This window comes from Gallinula chloropus (assembly GCF_964237585.1).
Source record: "Gallinula chloropus genome assembly, chromosome: 11".
NCBI classification, from domain to species: Eukaryota; Metazoa; Chordata; class Aves; order Gruiformes; family Rallidae; genus Gallinula; species Gallinula chloropus.
Window position 1 is genome coordinate 6,794,924 of NC_140096.1, and position 15,677 is coordinate 6,810,600.

The following is a 15,677-nucleotide window of genomic DNA, read 5'->3' on the forward strand; positions in this document are numbered from 1 at the left end:
TTCAGTTTCAAACATGGACTCCAAGTGCCACCCAGTAAAGCAGGTGGTGTTGCAGATGCTGGAACCCATCACGTGCCAGTGAAGCCTGGAACAGACATCTTTGCTAGCAGAGGGGCAAAGGATAAATTACAGGAGTACGTCTATGGCTCTTATATTACAAACACCACAGCCCTAGGCAGGACCTTGCCAAAAATGCCACAGAGTTCAAGCTAATGGGAAGGAGGACATAAAATGAGATTTTCCATGGCATTAAGGATTCTGAGAACTCACTCTCTGTAACACAAAAAGGCACGAGTGCTCTGGGAAGACATACCCATCTCTATATGGCTGCTGTCCCAGTGACCTTGCCACAACTCAGCAGAGCTGTTCTGCATTCCATAAGATGTCATTCTCGTGAAATTAGCACTTTAATAACCTTGGCTGCAAGTACTCAGTGTGGCAAAGCAATATCCACATACTCACAACAAGCACTGCCTTCCAGGAAGCTATCAAAGGCCAGACAGATCACAAATGTTTACGTCATATGCTATAAGGCACAGAAATGTATGTGCAGTCCAGAAAAGGGACAGCAGGAGCCAAGTGACAAATGCAACAAATATCTCACTGAATGTTTATGGCCAATGGAGCAGAGGAGTATCCCACCTCACAAATGAAACCTTTACACTGATCCAAACTGCCAAGACCACAGTTACAAAAATGGAGGGCTTGTTCAAAAGTTGTACAAGTAGCCCAGGAAAGATTCCTACTGTTGTTTACAGTGCTGGACTCAAACACCCCACAGCTTTTGGTCAGTCAGCATACACTGCAGCACTAACAGTTAGGAAATCTAGATAATGTATGAACTCAAATTCAAATTATTAACTATGTGCTCTCCAAACAGAGCACTAGGCCCAACTTAACAACTACATTACATTTTATAGCTACTGCACTCCCTATGTGCTTTATTATTAGGGGTATATTTTTGAGAATTTCTGAATTAATTGCAGTAGAGCTGCCCCATCTTGTTATTTAAATGCAAACTTTGCAATGCTAAAATGAGTGTAACACCCTACTCCACAGGAGCATAAACATCATAAAAAAAAGGTCAAAGCATTTCCATAATGCTTTGCTAATGAGGGTCAGGGCCTGACTGGACTTGTTTTGGCCTCCAGCTTAGCAACAGTTTCTGTATTGGCCAAACTCTGACAAGTCTACTATTATTTTAAAATAATTTGCATCTTTCCTGCCTTCCATGGAGACTCTTACCACAAAAACCACCAGTACAGGGCCCAAACAACTTTGGTGTTAGCATGCCAGCACTTCTACTTTTGTACTTCAAAATCTGATGCTATGGAAAACCTGCAGTTAATTGTAAACAAGGACTTAATGTAAAAATAGACAGCTTGGCATACTGACCTTGCTCCATTAATTATGGCATGAGTCTTGAGAGAACCAAAATCTATGGATTAGATAAATATATTTCATTCATTGACTGGTCACAGCCTGTATCTGTAAACTGAGTGAACAGAGCTAGCCTGGTGTTCAAAATTTGTTCCCTGGTTATTTCCTAGTTGTCAACAGCAACTACTGCCTATCTGCCTGGAGATGAGCAGCTAAAAGGACGTTTAGGGCTTGATAACAGCACCATCCATACACTTAGTTGGTATCTACTTGTTTCTTAACAGATGCGACAAAAAAAATTGCAAACGTTAGCTTTCTCTTGTTTTAAATTCAATGCTAGGTAACATTAGAATTATAAAGGCATTGTAAGAAACAACACATTTAACTCAGTGAAGTGAGTGAACATATTTAACAACTAAAAAAGAAGCAGAGACTTTGCACTCTTTTAGTAACTCCAAATAAAATATTCACATTCTTAAATCATTAATATTCTTTGCTAGAAATAGTGGAGAAGTTAGAGTTAGATGTACACATGAAGTAAGTCAAATCCAGACCCAAAGCATATTCTTCTCATGGACAGACAGGTTAAATAGGAATATGTAACATCAAAAAGAATGTCAAAATTTGAATTCGCAAAATCCACTGAAATCTTTATTAGAACTTATCTCCAGCACAAGCCAGGGTATAAGAAAACATGCCAAAAATATGAATGTAACTAAACCAAAGGCAGCAATAAAAATGAATTACCAGACTGATGGCATGGGGAGAGGTGGCTGCTGACTCCTCCTCACCCTTAAAGGGGTATGAGAACAATTCCACAGAACTAGTATTGCAGTGAATCAGAGCATTTATTACAACTTTGTGGTGACTGCTTTTAGCAGAAGAAATGAAGCCAGGGTCCATCCTTAAGACTGTCTATGATGTGATATTCTGTACTAATAGAAACTACCTCATTTGGACAGCAGAGCAGCTCACTAGAATGAGGTTATGAAGGAAAAAGCTCTCAAATTATAGTTAACCTAATTTGGAGTTTATCATAACAGTATTTTCTCCATTCACTAATCATATCACAGGACGAACCTACTGGCAAAGATAAGTTTCTTCTGAAGCCATGCAGCTTTATACCTTTTCCTCCTCTGCTGTACCAGGATGCATTCACCAGTCCTGCTTTCAAATATGCTGGGAATTCCCTGCTGAGCACTGCCAACACCAGCCAAAACACACATTTTCTACCGGAATGTTTTTAAAAAACATCTACCACAGAAGGCCACTCTGAAAGAACTATTCCAACATTTACTACTCCACAGTAAAGACCGTGTTAAGTCAGAAGAAAATACTGAAGCTTATACAAAACCACAACATACATATGAAAAACAGAATGAAGTGAGAGGGACACACAGACATGAAGGAACACTTCCCTGTCTGCGTGCTTCCTTGCTGTGGTTTGTGTTTTGTGACTGGTGGTGATCTTTAGCCATGACCAAGCAAGCATTAATGCTGTAATGTTACTGACTGTAACAATAAATACAAGTTATTGCACACTCTGCCACACAAGTAAGTCTCCACTGCCCTACAACTAAGTCCTGCAGACAAACAGTAACATTTCAAACTTCTGACATCAAGAATAGTAACATCAGTAGGTACAGCTGAACTCTGAGTAAATACTGAGTAGGAAGAATGTTGGGGTTTTTAAGACAGTATGAAATGCACACTTTGGTAAGCTTACAGGCAAAGTTTCACAAAAATAGTTGTAAAGAAACATATACCAAGGCAAGAACAAGGCTCCAAGTTTAAACACCACAATACATCATAGACACTAAGTGGAGCCTCAGCCAAGAAACAAGAAATTGAGAAAAGCATGTAATCCTATGAACTTGCAACCTAACATTTTTATTGCCATGTATGCATAAGAATATGTACACACCTACAGACAAGCCTAATCTTTCATCATTGCCTTAAAAGAAAACATCACACAGTAAATGAACATTTTGGGGAAAAAAAAAACAAAACAGCTTTGGGACTGTACAGGAAGACTCTAAACTCTTTCAATCTAACTTACTAGCAAATCACCACCACTAACGCCAACATAGTATCAAGATACCGTAACTAAGGCAAAAAATTGGATTGCCAGTAAAAACCCTTCGAAAAGTTTCTTTACTATAGGGTCAAGTAGCAGAAGCACAACTTGCTTTGAGAGCGTGACAACTAATGGGCACAAGACTAGCTAGCTGCACTTTTTTAAATGGTACTGAATTTAAAAGTCTCCAAACTTCACTAAGGAAGAATTAATGTGGTCTATTACTGCTGGCCCATACCCTTCTGGAATATGTAAATTGATAGATCTTAGACCTGAAAACACAATGAAACACAAAGGTCAGACATCACCACCACAGCATATCTGTATCTCTGTCCTATAACCAAATGGAAAAAATGCTGCAAAATACTACAAGTCATCAACAAAGAAAGGAACTAATAGATTTCCAGGCTAAGACTTTAGGCCAAGAAATTACTATAATCCAATCATAGAGATGGACAAGCTGTACAGACTACTCCTGTGGCAACTATCACGGTTAGCAACAGCAGGTGTGATGCTCCCCTAGAGTACCATATCTACCACAGGTACACAGGTCAGCTATAAACATATTTAATGCCTCTGGCACAGTCTCACCCTGACAGACGAGGAGGATACAAGCAAGTTATTGTCTAGGTATGTGATACAAGGTGCTTGTGGTAAACATCTTTCCCAAGAGCTCCTCAGCCCAACAGGAAGCAGGACATAGGCCACATTATCCATCCCAGCTGCAAAACCTTGCTTGGTTACCATTTACCAGATGACAGAGGTGGAACAAATGATTCCCCTAACAAATTGTGTTGAGTACAGTTGGTGACCACTAAAATGATCCTGCTTGCTAGCAGCTGACCCACAGGACCAAACTCTGCGATGCAAATGAGTTAACTTGCCAGGACGCCATACAAAGATGTTGACATTACAATTAAATAGGCAAGCTGAAGAGCGTGAGGCAGACACCGTGCAGGATCAAAAACTCTGAAGGGCAATTTCTGTGTGCCAAGGGAAATCTTTATAGTGAGCAGAAACGTAGGAATCTTTAAGAAAAAAGTTGTCCTCATCCCCCACAGCACAGCTTCAACTGAATTCCTTTTTGCATGCTCTTTCCATCCTGTAACAATCTTCTTGTGTACACTTGCACTTCCACCTAAACACTTTCCTCCCAGAAGAAACACAGTAGCAAGTAGTGTGAACCTTGAGCCTTTCACCCTGATGGGCAGCCCTTTTCCACTTCCATAATGCAAGGCAGAACAAGGTTTTGTTTCCACCTATCAGAGAGGCAGGGTGTGTGTTGCACAAGACCAAAACAGAAAGGAAATAAAGGGATCAAAGTTATTTGTCAGAAAGGTAAGAAACAAGAGGAAAAAAAGGTTACTCTGTTTTCCTTCTCCCCAAATGAATGGGGTAAAATGTTTTTTACAGTGCTTCCTGCAAGCCTTAAAATGTATTGCTACTTCTAAAAAAACCTACTTTTAATCAATTGCCATGTTTGGCAAATTTACACATCAAAAGCATCTGAATGACACTTGGTGTGACAGTTTTTGTCTAGGGCAACAATTTTAAAACATTCTATCAGCTTCCACATCTCCAGAAAATTTTTACATTCCTTCCACACCCACAGTTCGAAAACCACCACCACACTGGTAGAAGCAAGGAGAAAGGGCAAGCCATGCAGAACACATCCCATGAAGAAGGGAATGGGTGGCCTGGACAGTAGCTCAAAGTAAAGTGAAGTTACGTGTAGAAGAGAACTCTTTAATTACAGAACAAAATGGCAGATCAATGGAAGACTACTAGAGAAGAGGAAGCCTGTGGCTGGAGGGATTTGCTGAGCCTGTTCTCCCCAAGACACAGACAGACAAATTCAGTATGTTCCAGCTATCTTTTCGACTCTATGAGTCACTCTCTCCAACTCAACAGCCCCCTAGCAATACCCTTGACCAACACCCCACACCCTGTGCTTCGGCAACTACAGTCAAGAGATATGAAAAGGCCAAGTATTTCATCCACACATGGGCTGTGCTAGAGTCCAAAACCTTTCAAAACAGGCATTTTGTCTCATTCCTATTAACTGCTCCCAATTTCCTTCCCTTCGAGCCCTGCCATGGTCCTCACCTCAGCATCAAAAAGTTACAAAAATCCGGAGGTGTCACTACAAGCAGGTTTCCTTCAAAGACAACACACCAGAACCCCTCATCCAAGTGATTCAGCCACCTGCTTTTCTTTGATCGTGCCCAGTTTGATTGCTCAAAGACCTGCAAGGAGTATGAGTCATGCTTGTGTGAGAATACCTGCTTACAGGTCTTTCATCCTTCCCTTAATTAATACAATTTTTAAAATTATTTCTAGAATTCATATACAAACTCTTATTTTAGGCTACTACTCTCAGAACAGACATTCTGGTGTACAGGCAGAACCTCCAAAAGATTCCAGGCAGAAGCCTGCAATATTCATTCACTGAAAAACGCCAATTCTCATTCAGGTTTTTTTGCTGTACAGGATGAAGCTCGGCTTCAGAGACAACATCAGATCTTTTTGAGCTACCCAGTATAAAACCACCTGCAAATCTTTTGAATGCTAGAAGTCATGCTTCCTCTGAAGACATAGCAGGAACAATTATTCACCAACCTAGAATTTTACATTTAATGCTGAAGAACTTTTGCAAAGTTGCATCCCCCAAATGCACAAAGATAATCAGCTCACAAGGCTGCTGAAAGCAGCAGTTCTGCCATCTGTCTGCTTATTCCCACCTCGCACTTGTGCAGGCACAAGTGTTTGTGAAGACATGCAACCAACCTCTGTGAAAACTAACCAGGGAAAAAATAAAATTATGATTAGATCATTTCTCAATCTGTACAACAGTGCATGCTGGCACAAGCATGGGAATAAGCAGAAATGATATCATTAATTTTAATCACAGTGCCATTTGCAGAAGTCCATTGATGCGGCAACTTCTCACCAGGTCTAGCAACTGAATCTGAAGAACACTTTAAGCACACGTAGGAATTTTAGAAAAATATAAATCATTTAACTTAATTTGCTATTGTCATCTAGTTGAAGTAAGAAGTGGGAGGAGAAAGGTGAAGCAATACACTGGTTACTAAGAGTAACCAAAGTGCTCTCTGGAAAACATCAGTGACAGGATCTTTGCCCCGCCTCAGTTTCCTCCATCAATAAAACAGAGACAGCAGCACTAATCTGTTCAACAAAACATTCTGCAATACAACTACAGAACATAACAAGGACAAGGTAACATTGTTACAGGGAGACACAGACAGAATTCAACTCTCTTAAGGCAATGAAAGAGTGAAAGGGCACAAAGCTGATGCTGTAACCTGTAGTGGTCTGGGATGGAGAACAGATACAGGACAATGCAAAGCAAAATGGCTACTGAGAGCAGCAGTTCCTAAACAGTTGGTATCTACAAAAGGACAGACATGGATTTACAAAAGACCTGGGTAAAGAAACTCACAGTGGAGTCTCCCTGCCCTCCTTTCATTATTGGTACTCTGATGTAATCACATAGGAGTTATGAAGAGCATATAGGGAAGACTTGCTGGGGTGGCAGGTTAAGTAGGAATCCACAGAGCTGGGTTGTCATGACAGCAGCTGAAAGTATGCAAGAAATGTATAGATCCTGGGTGTTAGAACAGCAAGGACTCCAAATAAGATCATTAGTACATCACATTATTTTAAACACTGAGAAGCATACACCACATCTCATTAACGAAACATGGACCGCATGGTAACCATTTGCATTGGTGAGGGTGCACAAGGGTCCAGGACACACACACAAAATTCTTATTTCTTAGGTACTGATAAAGTACAGGTTCTCAGTCATGCCATACATAAGAGGAAACAAGTGACATGCACTCTGGTGGACCAATACGCTCGAGTCTCAGCTGAAGCCTGGACACTCACCACATGAGCTCCAGCCCCTTTAAAAGCAAAGTAAACCAGCAGAAACTTAATTTCAACAACCCCTTACATTAACTTTGCATTCAAACAGACTTGGAGCATGCAGCGACTCAGTAACTCATTCCAGCTGAGAGGAAGTAACTTCCTGTCAGAGAGAAGTTACTCCCTGAAGTGTCTGAACTCTATCTGCAACAGCACGCCCGGTTCCCCGGCGCAGGCAGACTGCAGGTGCTGACATGCTGGGCAACACCATCCTGGCGGGTCACTTCCGAAGGCGGAAGGGCACGGGGTTCAAGACAAAACACCAAACAAGAGTGGGCAAGGAAAGAAGCAGGCCCTTGGTGGATGGTCTTGCAAAGGAGGCTTGGGAGGCAGAGGAGGATGGGAGTAACAGGTGTTTATGTGATCTGTTCAAAACTCTGGGAATTTCATGTGGTGGATTACTCAACGGCTCAGGATGTCTAACGCTGAGTGATGTTCAGGGGTCATTACAAAGCAAGGACTCTGCACAGTTTGAGACCAAAGTAGTGTTACGAGTGCCTGGCACAGGGAACGTACTGGTACACCAGTGCTCACAAATCCGGGATTCACATGACAGGTCTCTTACACTGGGTACTCACCATCCAACACTGGTGAACAGAGGCCCGTGCTTGTGGACAGAGTGAGGCTGCCCAGCAAAGGGGTCCCAGTAAGGACTACTGCTGAAACGAGCGCGGAGCAGCCTACTCCGGCGCTACCGAACACAAGCCAGGAGCGGGGAGAGGGCACTGACCACGGGGCGCTGCGTGAAGCGCCCGCAGCCGGACCCCGCCGCGAAGGGCTGAGAGCCCGGCGCGACGCCCTCGCACAAAGGCGGGTTGCTCGGGGCAGGGCGCTGCCGGGCCCGGCCGGAGGTGTCAGGGTACGGGCGGGGGGGGGAGATGCCACTAGCGAGTCCCAAGAGGGGCCCGGCAAGGGTTAACAGCGCGCCCGGCCGACGTGGGCACGCCACCGGGCAGCGCGGAGCGGGGCGCTTCCTGAGGCGAGCCGGGCGCGGGAGGGCAGCGCGGCCCCCGGGGCACGCCGGGGAGCTCGGTCGGCGCCCGCACGGCCGCGGGGCGGGGGCGCCCGCGGGCCAGGCCCCGGGACAGGCGGGCCGCGCGGGGCCAGGCGAGGACAGGGGCCGGGCGGCGGCGGGGAAGGTGCCGGGCGAGGAGGCGGGTGCCGGCAGGGCGCCCGGCCGGGGGAGCCGGGCGGGACGGGCGCGCACGAGGTGCCTGGCGGGACGGGGCACGGCGGCGGCGATACTCACTAGGGGTCGTTGGTGAAGCGGGGGCTCCGCGGGGGCTGGTAGCCGTACAGGTGACAGTAGAGCACATCGAAGCAGAAGCAGCACATCTCGGCCGACACCACCATCTTCCTGCAGCCGGGCCCGCCGGAGCCGGCGCCGGGGGAGGAGAGCAGCGAGGCGGCCGGCGGGGAGAGGCCCCCGCCGCAGCTGGGCGGCAGCGGAGGGGAGAGGGCGCAGCCGGCGGCGCCCCCCGCCAGCCCCCCAAGGCCGTTGAGGCGGGGGCCCCCTGGCGGGGGCAGCGCCCCCGGCTCGCCCCCCGCCGCCGCCGCCCCGCCGCAGTGGGAGCCGCTGCCGCCACCTCCCGGGCCGGCCGAGCCCGAGGGAGGGGAACTGGAGAGTTTCTGCTTCTTCACCCCGCAGCAACCCGCCGCCATCTTGGAGCCGTCTCCCCCCACGCAGCGCTTCCGACCCATGGCGGGGGGGCCGGCCGACCGGCCGGGGGACGTGCGGCGGCCCGCTCCGCCTCCTGCCGGGCCCGCTCCGCCTGCAACGGGGAGGGGGCGGGAGGGTAGGCGGCGGGAAAGGGGGAAGAATGAATGAGGAGCAGGAGGGAAAGGAAGATGGAGGGGGGGGAGAGACAGAGAGAGCTGCGTTAGAGCGACCCAGTGAGTGGTCCTGGCTGACAGGGCCGGTGCTGAGGGGGCAGCGAGGCCCGCAGGTGTGGCGGCCGCGGCGGGGCCTGGCGGCCTTTCCCCTCCCCTCCGCGCGCCGAGCCACCCCTCTCGCCTTCCCCCCTGTGCTTTTTCTCCTCCTTCTGCCAGGGAAGTGGAGCAACTCCACCCCGCGTGCTGAAAAAAATAAATAAATTAAAATAAATCCACAAACCCGAGCTCTGCGGGAGCCGCACGGCAGAAGCAAAGCTCGAGATGGTTAAAAACACCCGCTAAATAATTCAGGTGACCTGAGATGCCTTTCTCTTGGGAAGAGAAGGGAGGGGGGGAAAGAAGAGAAGCTGGGGGCTGTGTTGGAGTCGGCAGGCTGGGAGCTTGCAGAGTGCTTGTATGAACCTATTAAACATGCAGTCATGATGGCTAAAAGCCATGAGTTCTATATGTTTGTGTGTGTATATATATTTTTAATGTGTTTTTTTTTTTTTTTTTTAATTACAGCTTTGGCAATTACTTCACTAAGTAGCGGCTCAGAGTGTAGGCCCTCAGCTGCAGGGTGACTGTGACCCTGGGAGACCGTGGCCCTCAGGCTTCCTCCTGTCGAGACCACTAGGGAAGGGAGGTCCAGAGAGAAAAGGATGTGAGTTCTTGCAATGCTCTACATACCTGAAAGTGAGCTTACCAAGCTACTGGGGTAGGAGGGGAAATGTGTTTTATATTAGCCCTGTATATAGATGCATAGGAATATATGAAGAGCCTTGAAAACGGCCATGAAGTACTTCAAAAGCTGTGTGTATGTATATTTAGAAAATAACACCTCACCCATCAGTCTTAGGCAGCCATCTCTGGCATGGGAGGTAACAGCTCTTTAACATAGAATAGCAACACTACAATATCAAGGCATGAGGACTGCCACAGAGTTAAAATTATATTGGAAGTTTTGACAGTCATTATCCAAGCTAAAATGCAGTCTATACAGAGTTTTCAGTCACAAACTACTTAGAGGCTCAGTTTTACATTTCTCATTGGAAATGGTTTCTTCAGCATTCTTGCGTTCTCAATTTTGTCTGGATCTTTATTTATCATGGACATGAAGAGAAAATCCCCAGTTACTAGAGCTCTGATAATAATGGGTTAAAAAGACCTTTGAGGGTTTCTGTATAGTTGCTGGCCTAAACTTCACTTGCTTTCACTGTGAATTATAGCCTGAGGTGAAACAGCTGCAGGGAGTAATAGCAAACAGAAAGGAGAAAAATTAGATGGTTTAAAGCAGTCTTTTCCATTTTTAAATATAATATTTATGTTTAAAGCTGGAGAATACTTGAGAAGGGAACCCAGTTCTCTCTCAAAGAACTTCCAAGTTTCTTTCAAAACAAAGGCAGTATTTTCCACTTAGGAGATTCATTTGTTTAAAATCAGTTAGCAGTGACACCTTCTGTTGCTTTTGGGAAAATAGTTTCTCCAGGTATTGAATTCTGTCTTTTTCTAATTATTTTTTTTTTTAACCATCGTACATTATTGAACACCAACATTTATAAAAATGTCAAGTAATTGCAAGAGCTTATGCTACAGACAAAAATATAAATTGTTCACACCACTGAGACAGAGATTTATAAGGTTCAGTGTCAGTCTCAGAGCTAGGACCCCTATTCTTATGCAGTATCAAGTCTACTGATAGGGCACAGCGATCACATTTTGATTAAACACTGTACTGCAATGGTCTCTAAATAAAGGGGTAAATTGTTCATTAAAACCCCTTGCTTTTTCCATTTCTGCAGTTGTTGTTTTGCTGTATTTGCCTATGGTGGTGTTCCTGTTTTACCTCAGTGCAATGTAATGTATACCAAATCTCTCTTTTTGTAGACATAACAGCAAATATACAAACACAACTGTGGAAATCATTGTTTAGAGGAATAAGGAAGGACACAATCATATTACCAAATACTTTTGTCAGTATCTTGAACTGCAGACTCACAAAATATTTTTCATAGCTAAATGGAAAGTTTCCATTTATATTTGAAGAAGAGTTCGTTCTTTGGATCAGACAGATTTTGTTAACTGCAACATCTGTTTCACTGGCCATTTGCTCCACTTAAGTCTCAAGAACCTTTACATTTCTTATTACAAGGAACCGTGGATGTGTCTAGTTCCTTCACATATATAGTACTTCTATATTTTGCTAACTTTAGAAGATTTTCTCCTGTTGGTTGATGACTGCTTTGCCTCATATGCAGTCAAATGTAGTGAGTGAACTCAGAATAAAACCCAAATTCTTTTAGTAGTACGAATGGAGTCAGTATGGTAGTGCAATGAAATCAGTTTAATTTAGGTGTGACATAGCTCTCCTTTCTGACTCCAGCTGCTCAGCAGTATTGCTCACCTCATGTTCTAAAGCCCCAGTGATTTTAGAATTGCCACGTGCTACAAGGAAGAGATTGAAATTAATTTTTTAATTAAAAATCACAAACTGCAATTCTTGAAAAGAGTTTTTAGAGAAATGATGGCAAGAAAAATAGAAGAATTTGCAGAAAGCTGTTTCTCAGTGATCCAAAGTTGCTCTGAAGGACTGCCTTAAAAACCCCAGAATGACAAGGGTGTAGGGAAATGGTATCCTAACAGATGTGATCTAATTCTCTTTGAATCCAAGGTAAAATTTGCACTGATTGTAGTACAAGTCGGATTGTTCTCAAGTAGGCCAAAAGATGATTTATGTTCTCAGTATCTTACAATCTAATTACAAGACAAGAACAACCAGAACAATGAAACAATGAGCCAAAATTGGGCTGCGTCGGTAAGCAGGAGTGATATAATCCTTGCCTTGTTAGTATCAATTCTTTTAATAGGCACTGTGACAGGTGAGGGATTTAAAAGTGTACTCAAAATAGCACATTTAGGCTGTGGTTCCATGTGCATTTCTGCAGTAGTAGTGATGTTGGTTTAAGCAGCTCTACCTCAGCTAATTGTTCTCTTTCCTGTCCCACCCATTCTGTTGTGTTCATGCAGCTGTTGGCACAGATGTGAGACACAAGATCAAGCTGAAAAACAATTAATTCTTTTCCCTAGATTATTTTTCAGCCAAATCAGTTCTCCAGTCTGGTTTATCAGAGGGCTGCACAAAAATCTGTGTGGTCCTATTGGAGGGGCTATAGAAAACTGATAATTAATGGCCTTGGACAGTTTAAACAGTACTGGTGAAAAGTGAGAAGATGCAGCCTAAAGTGGCATTGCATGTATTTATGGGGAAACTGTTAGAAATCACAGAAAATGTTTGAATTTTACACAATCAGTGAAGAAAGCCAGTTGAGGAAAGATATGAAAGGGCTGGATAAAGGGCCTTGAAAGTGATATAGTTTATGCTTGAAACTTTAGAAAAGTCAGAGCTAGGGAATGAAAGAAAGGGAAAATGAAAGCCTTCTTAAAATATGGAATTTTCCACTTTCTTAGAACCAAAGGAAATATTATGTCACAGTTAATTCTGTACAAACCAAACTCCAAAAATTGAACAGTGTAAATGGCTACTATCTCTATGAAGTTGTTAGTTATTATTCTAGAGAATAGCCTGTACTTACATCTCCCAAAATTCAGTGGTTAAGTTCTATCTTTGTATCTTCCCACCATACTGACTTTTTTAGGATAGGCCAGCCATGAAACTGGAAGAGTTACATGCTGAGAATTCCTTTGGTCTGAGGAGTTTCCACCCATTGTGGAGACGGTCTCAGCAAGTCTTCCCTTTCCCTGCAGCATACAAGGCATTATGGGTGTAGCTGGGAAGAAAGTGGGTTTGCCTGTGTTACTTTCTCACATTATTCCCAAACTGGTCTATCACACTCTTGAGGCTCATGTGAGTATTGCTCAGTATATTCTGCTTAGAACGGTTACTGTGCTTCAGTACTCTCCCTGTCTCAGCTGTTCCCAGGAGAAATTAGATGCAGCTCTGAATCTAGGCCAGAAAGTGTGCACAAAATCCAATAAAGTTAATGAAAGTTAACTCACACATGTCTGAGAACAGTAGTTGTTCCTACCAGTTAGAGGCCATATCCTGCTATTGTTTCATATATCAAGCCCCTATTGAAGTCTCTTCTAAAAAATCTTGTACAAAAAGTCATCTCAGGATGTGATACCAGCCAGCAGACAAAAGGTCCTCACATGTTATGTTACTGGAATCCTGGCCCTGTTTCATATATTTGAGCTATGTTATAATTTCACCATACTGTGAATCCAATCTGTGTTATTTTAAAATTAACATTGTTTTACAGGCATTTTTCACTCTTACGCAAATTTAAGGGTTGGTCCTGTTAAACCATCTGTGCATGGAGCTTGCACTGCAAAACTGGGCATGAGTTTGTTAAAAAAACCCCACACCACAAAACAGCCAAAACAAATAAAAAACCCCACCGTGTATTCTAAAATGTTATTTGTCAAACTAAATATCTAGGACTGGATAGTTATTTCCAGAAATAAAAACATTAAATGTGTCAGTGGAGTCAGAAAAGTTACTTAACTAAAAACCTGAGGATCAAAGCACTTGCAATAAATGAAAGGTGAGTCTAGTAGCAGCTTTTTCACAGAATTCTTTTCACTTAATTCTGTGAGCTGGAATGTTATTGCATTATGTTAATGCAATATCCTATCCGTTTGGAATGTATTTTTCCATTGTACAGTGATAAAAGAAGCTGTATCTTACATAGCTGTATGCTCAGTATAAATTCACCATGGTTTCATTGAGGTCAGTGGAGCTACAGTGATTTATGCTAGCTGATACATTAATAATAAGCCTTAGGACATATTTTTTTGACATGGCTGTTTGTAGTTGGTCTCCTTCACCAAATGTTTTCTACTACTGTAGAGCAACCATATGTATTAATAGCATTTCTCATTTCTGGAGAGTCTGAAGTGCTAACTTGAACAGGTTTAAGTTAATAAATTTAGGACACAACAATTGTGGTGTGTTAAGAAAAAATGAAATCATTAATTTTCAGATGAATTAGTAAATTCGAAGGATAGAACCAAAGCAATTGCTGAGTAAAAATCTCATCAGGACACCACAGTTATGTGCCTATTTCTAAGAACTGCACTAGATGTTTAACCATCCCAAGTGGGCAGCACTTGGTTTTATATCTCATTTGAAAAAAACAAAATGAGACTTTAATGTAAATTTAGTTAATGCAAGGAGCAGAAATTTCAGAAAAGAGGGCAATGTTAATTGATGAGGATTACAGAAATGCTCCCATGTAAGGAAGGAAACAGGCATCAGTTTTGATCTCCATTTTGATGTAAGATTGTGTTAGGTGTCCTTTTTCAGATGTTATTTAATTTTCTTGTGTGATGATTTAATTTCTTCTGGCTGCTGCTTTTGCTGTGTTTGTGCACGTTACCTAGCATGTGATGTGAAGGAATTCCACCTCCATTCCTATAATGGCCAGTTCTTAGCTTAGGTTCATGCTCCCTTGCTCTGGTGTTTTACACTGCCCAGACAGCATTGAAGCTGTCATCCCTCTGTTCCATTCAGAGAAATGAGATATACTCTTCTTTCCTCCAGAGACTGAAGAACTTTTTTCTTTAATCTTTGTGAGCAGCAAAAAATCAGTCAATCCTTCTACTTGGCCTTTACCATCCTCACTTCTCTAAAAGGACGTGTTGATCTTAAAATGGCCAAGAACCACTTTACAATTTCAGATGGGAACACCTAATCCCTTTATATTGCGTGTTTTTAATCATGCCTCGTGAAATATTTTGGCTATTGTTTTAAGAGAATGTTCATCAGCTGCAGTAGACTATCGCAGCTTATAAAAATATGCATGTCAGTCATAAGTATTTTTCCTTCTTCAGTTTTGTAGCATATTCTTATTTATTGAATATCTTTTTTTCCTTTTTTGCTAGAAGCGTTAACATTCTTTATACTCAATGCCTGAATTACTTAACCTTATATCTTCCAGTGGTTCTGATCTGTACATGTCACCCTGAATGTCATGTCGATCCTCCTTCCTGTGACTAGTTTTATAAAATCACCATTTATGTCACTTTGGTGCACTGCATTTTTCTCTTTTTCAGTGCAAAGAAAAAAAACTGACAAATGACAGTGGTTTGCCATAAAGGGGCTGGTGCTCTAGTGCTACCCAACTGTAACTGCTAAAAGCACTAGATACATTGTCTTTAAAAGAGCCTAGAGGTATAAATAGAATGATAATTAATAGCAGATGGTACCCTTTGTGGCAAAAAGCCAGCAGCGCTCCAGCAAAACCTTTCTCATTGCAGTTGTTACTTTCATCATCGGCAATTCCCAGTAAGGGTGATCCTCACGGCACTTGGGAGTCCCCTCTCCCCCTCACCCCTCTCTGCTTTCACATATTCAGTCCTGCAGATTTTTTTTTTC

The 15,677-nt window shown here is 43.2% G+C and overlaps 1 protein-coding gene across 2 annotated transcripts in view; it reads right to left on the minus strand.

Moving 5' to 3' along the window:
• The window catches only part of AMMECR1 (AMMECR nuclear protein 1), a gene marked incomplete at both ends in the record, with an annotated part of 97,099 nt that overhangs the window by 61,926 nt on the left and 19,496 nt on the right, over positions 1-15,677 (minus strand). Inside the window, one exon of one of the 2 annotated variants that reach the window (XM_084269113.1) lies at positions 8,658-9,180. In XM_084269113.1, the coding sequence (XP_084125239.1) occupies positions 8,658-9,180 (523 nt within the window). Of the gene's footprint in view, positions 1-8,657; positions 9,181-15,677 lie in introns of those variants that run through there. The other variant, XM_084269114.1, reaches the window with a different exon arrangement.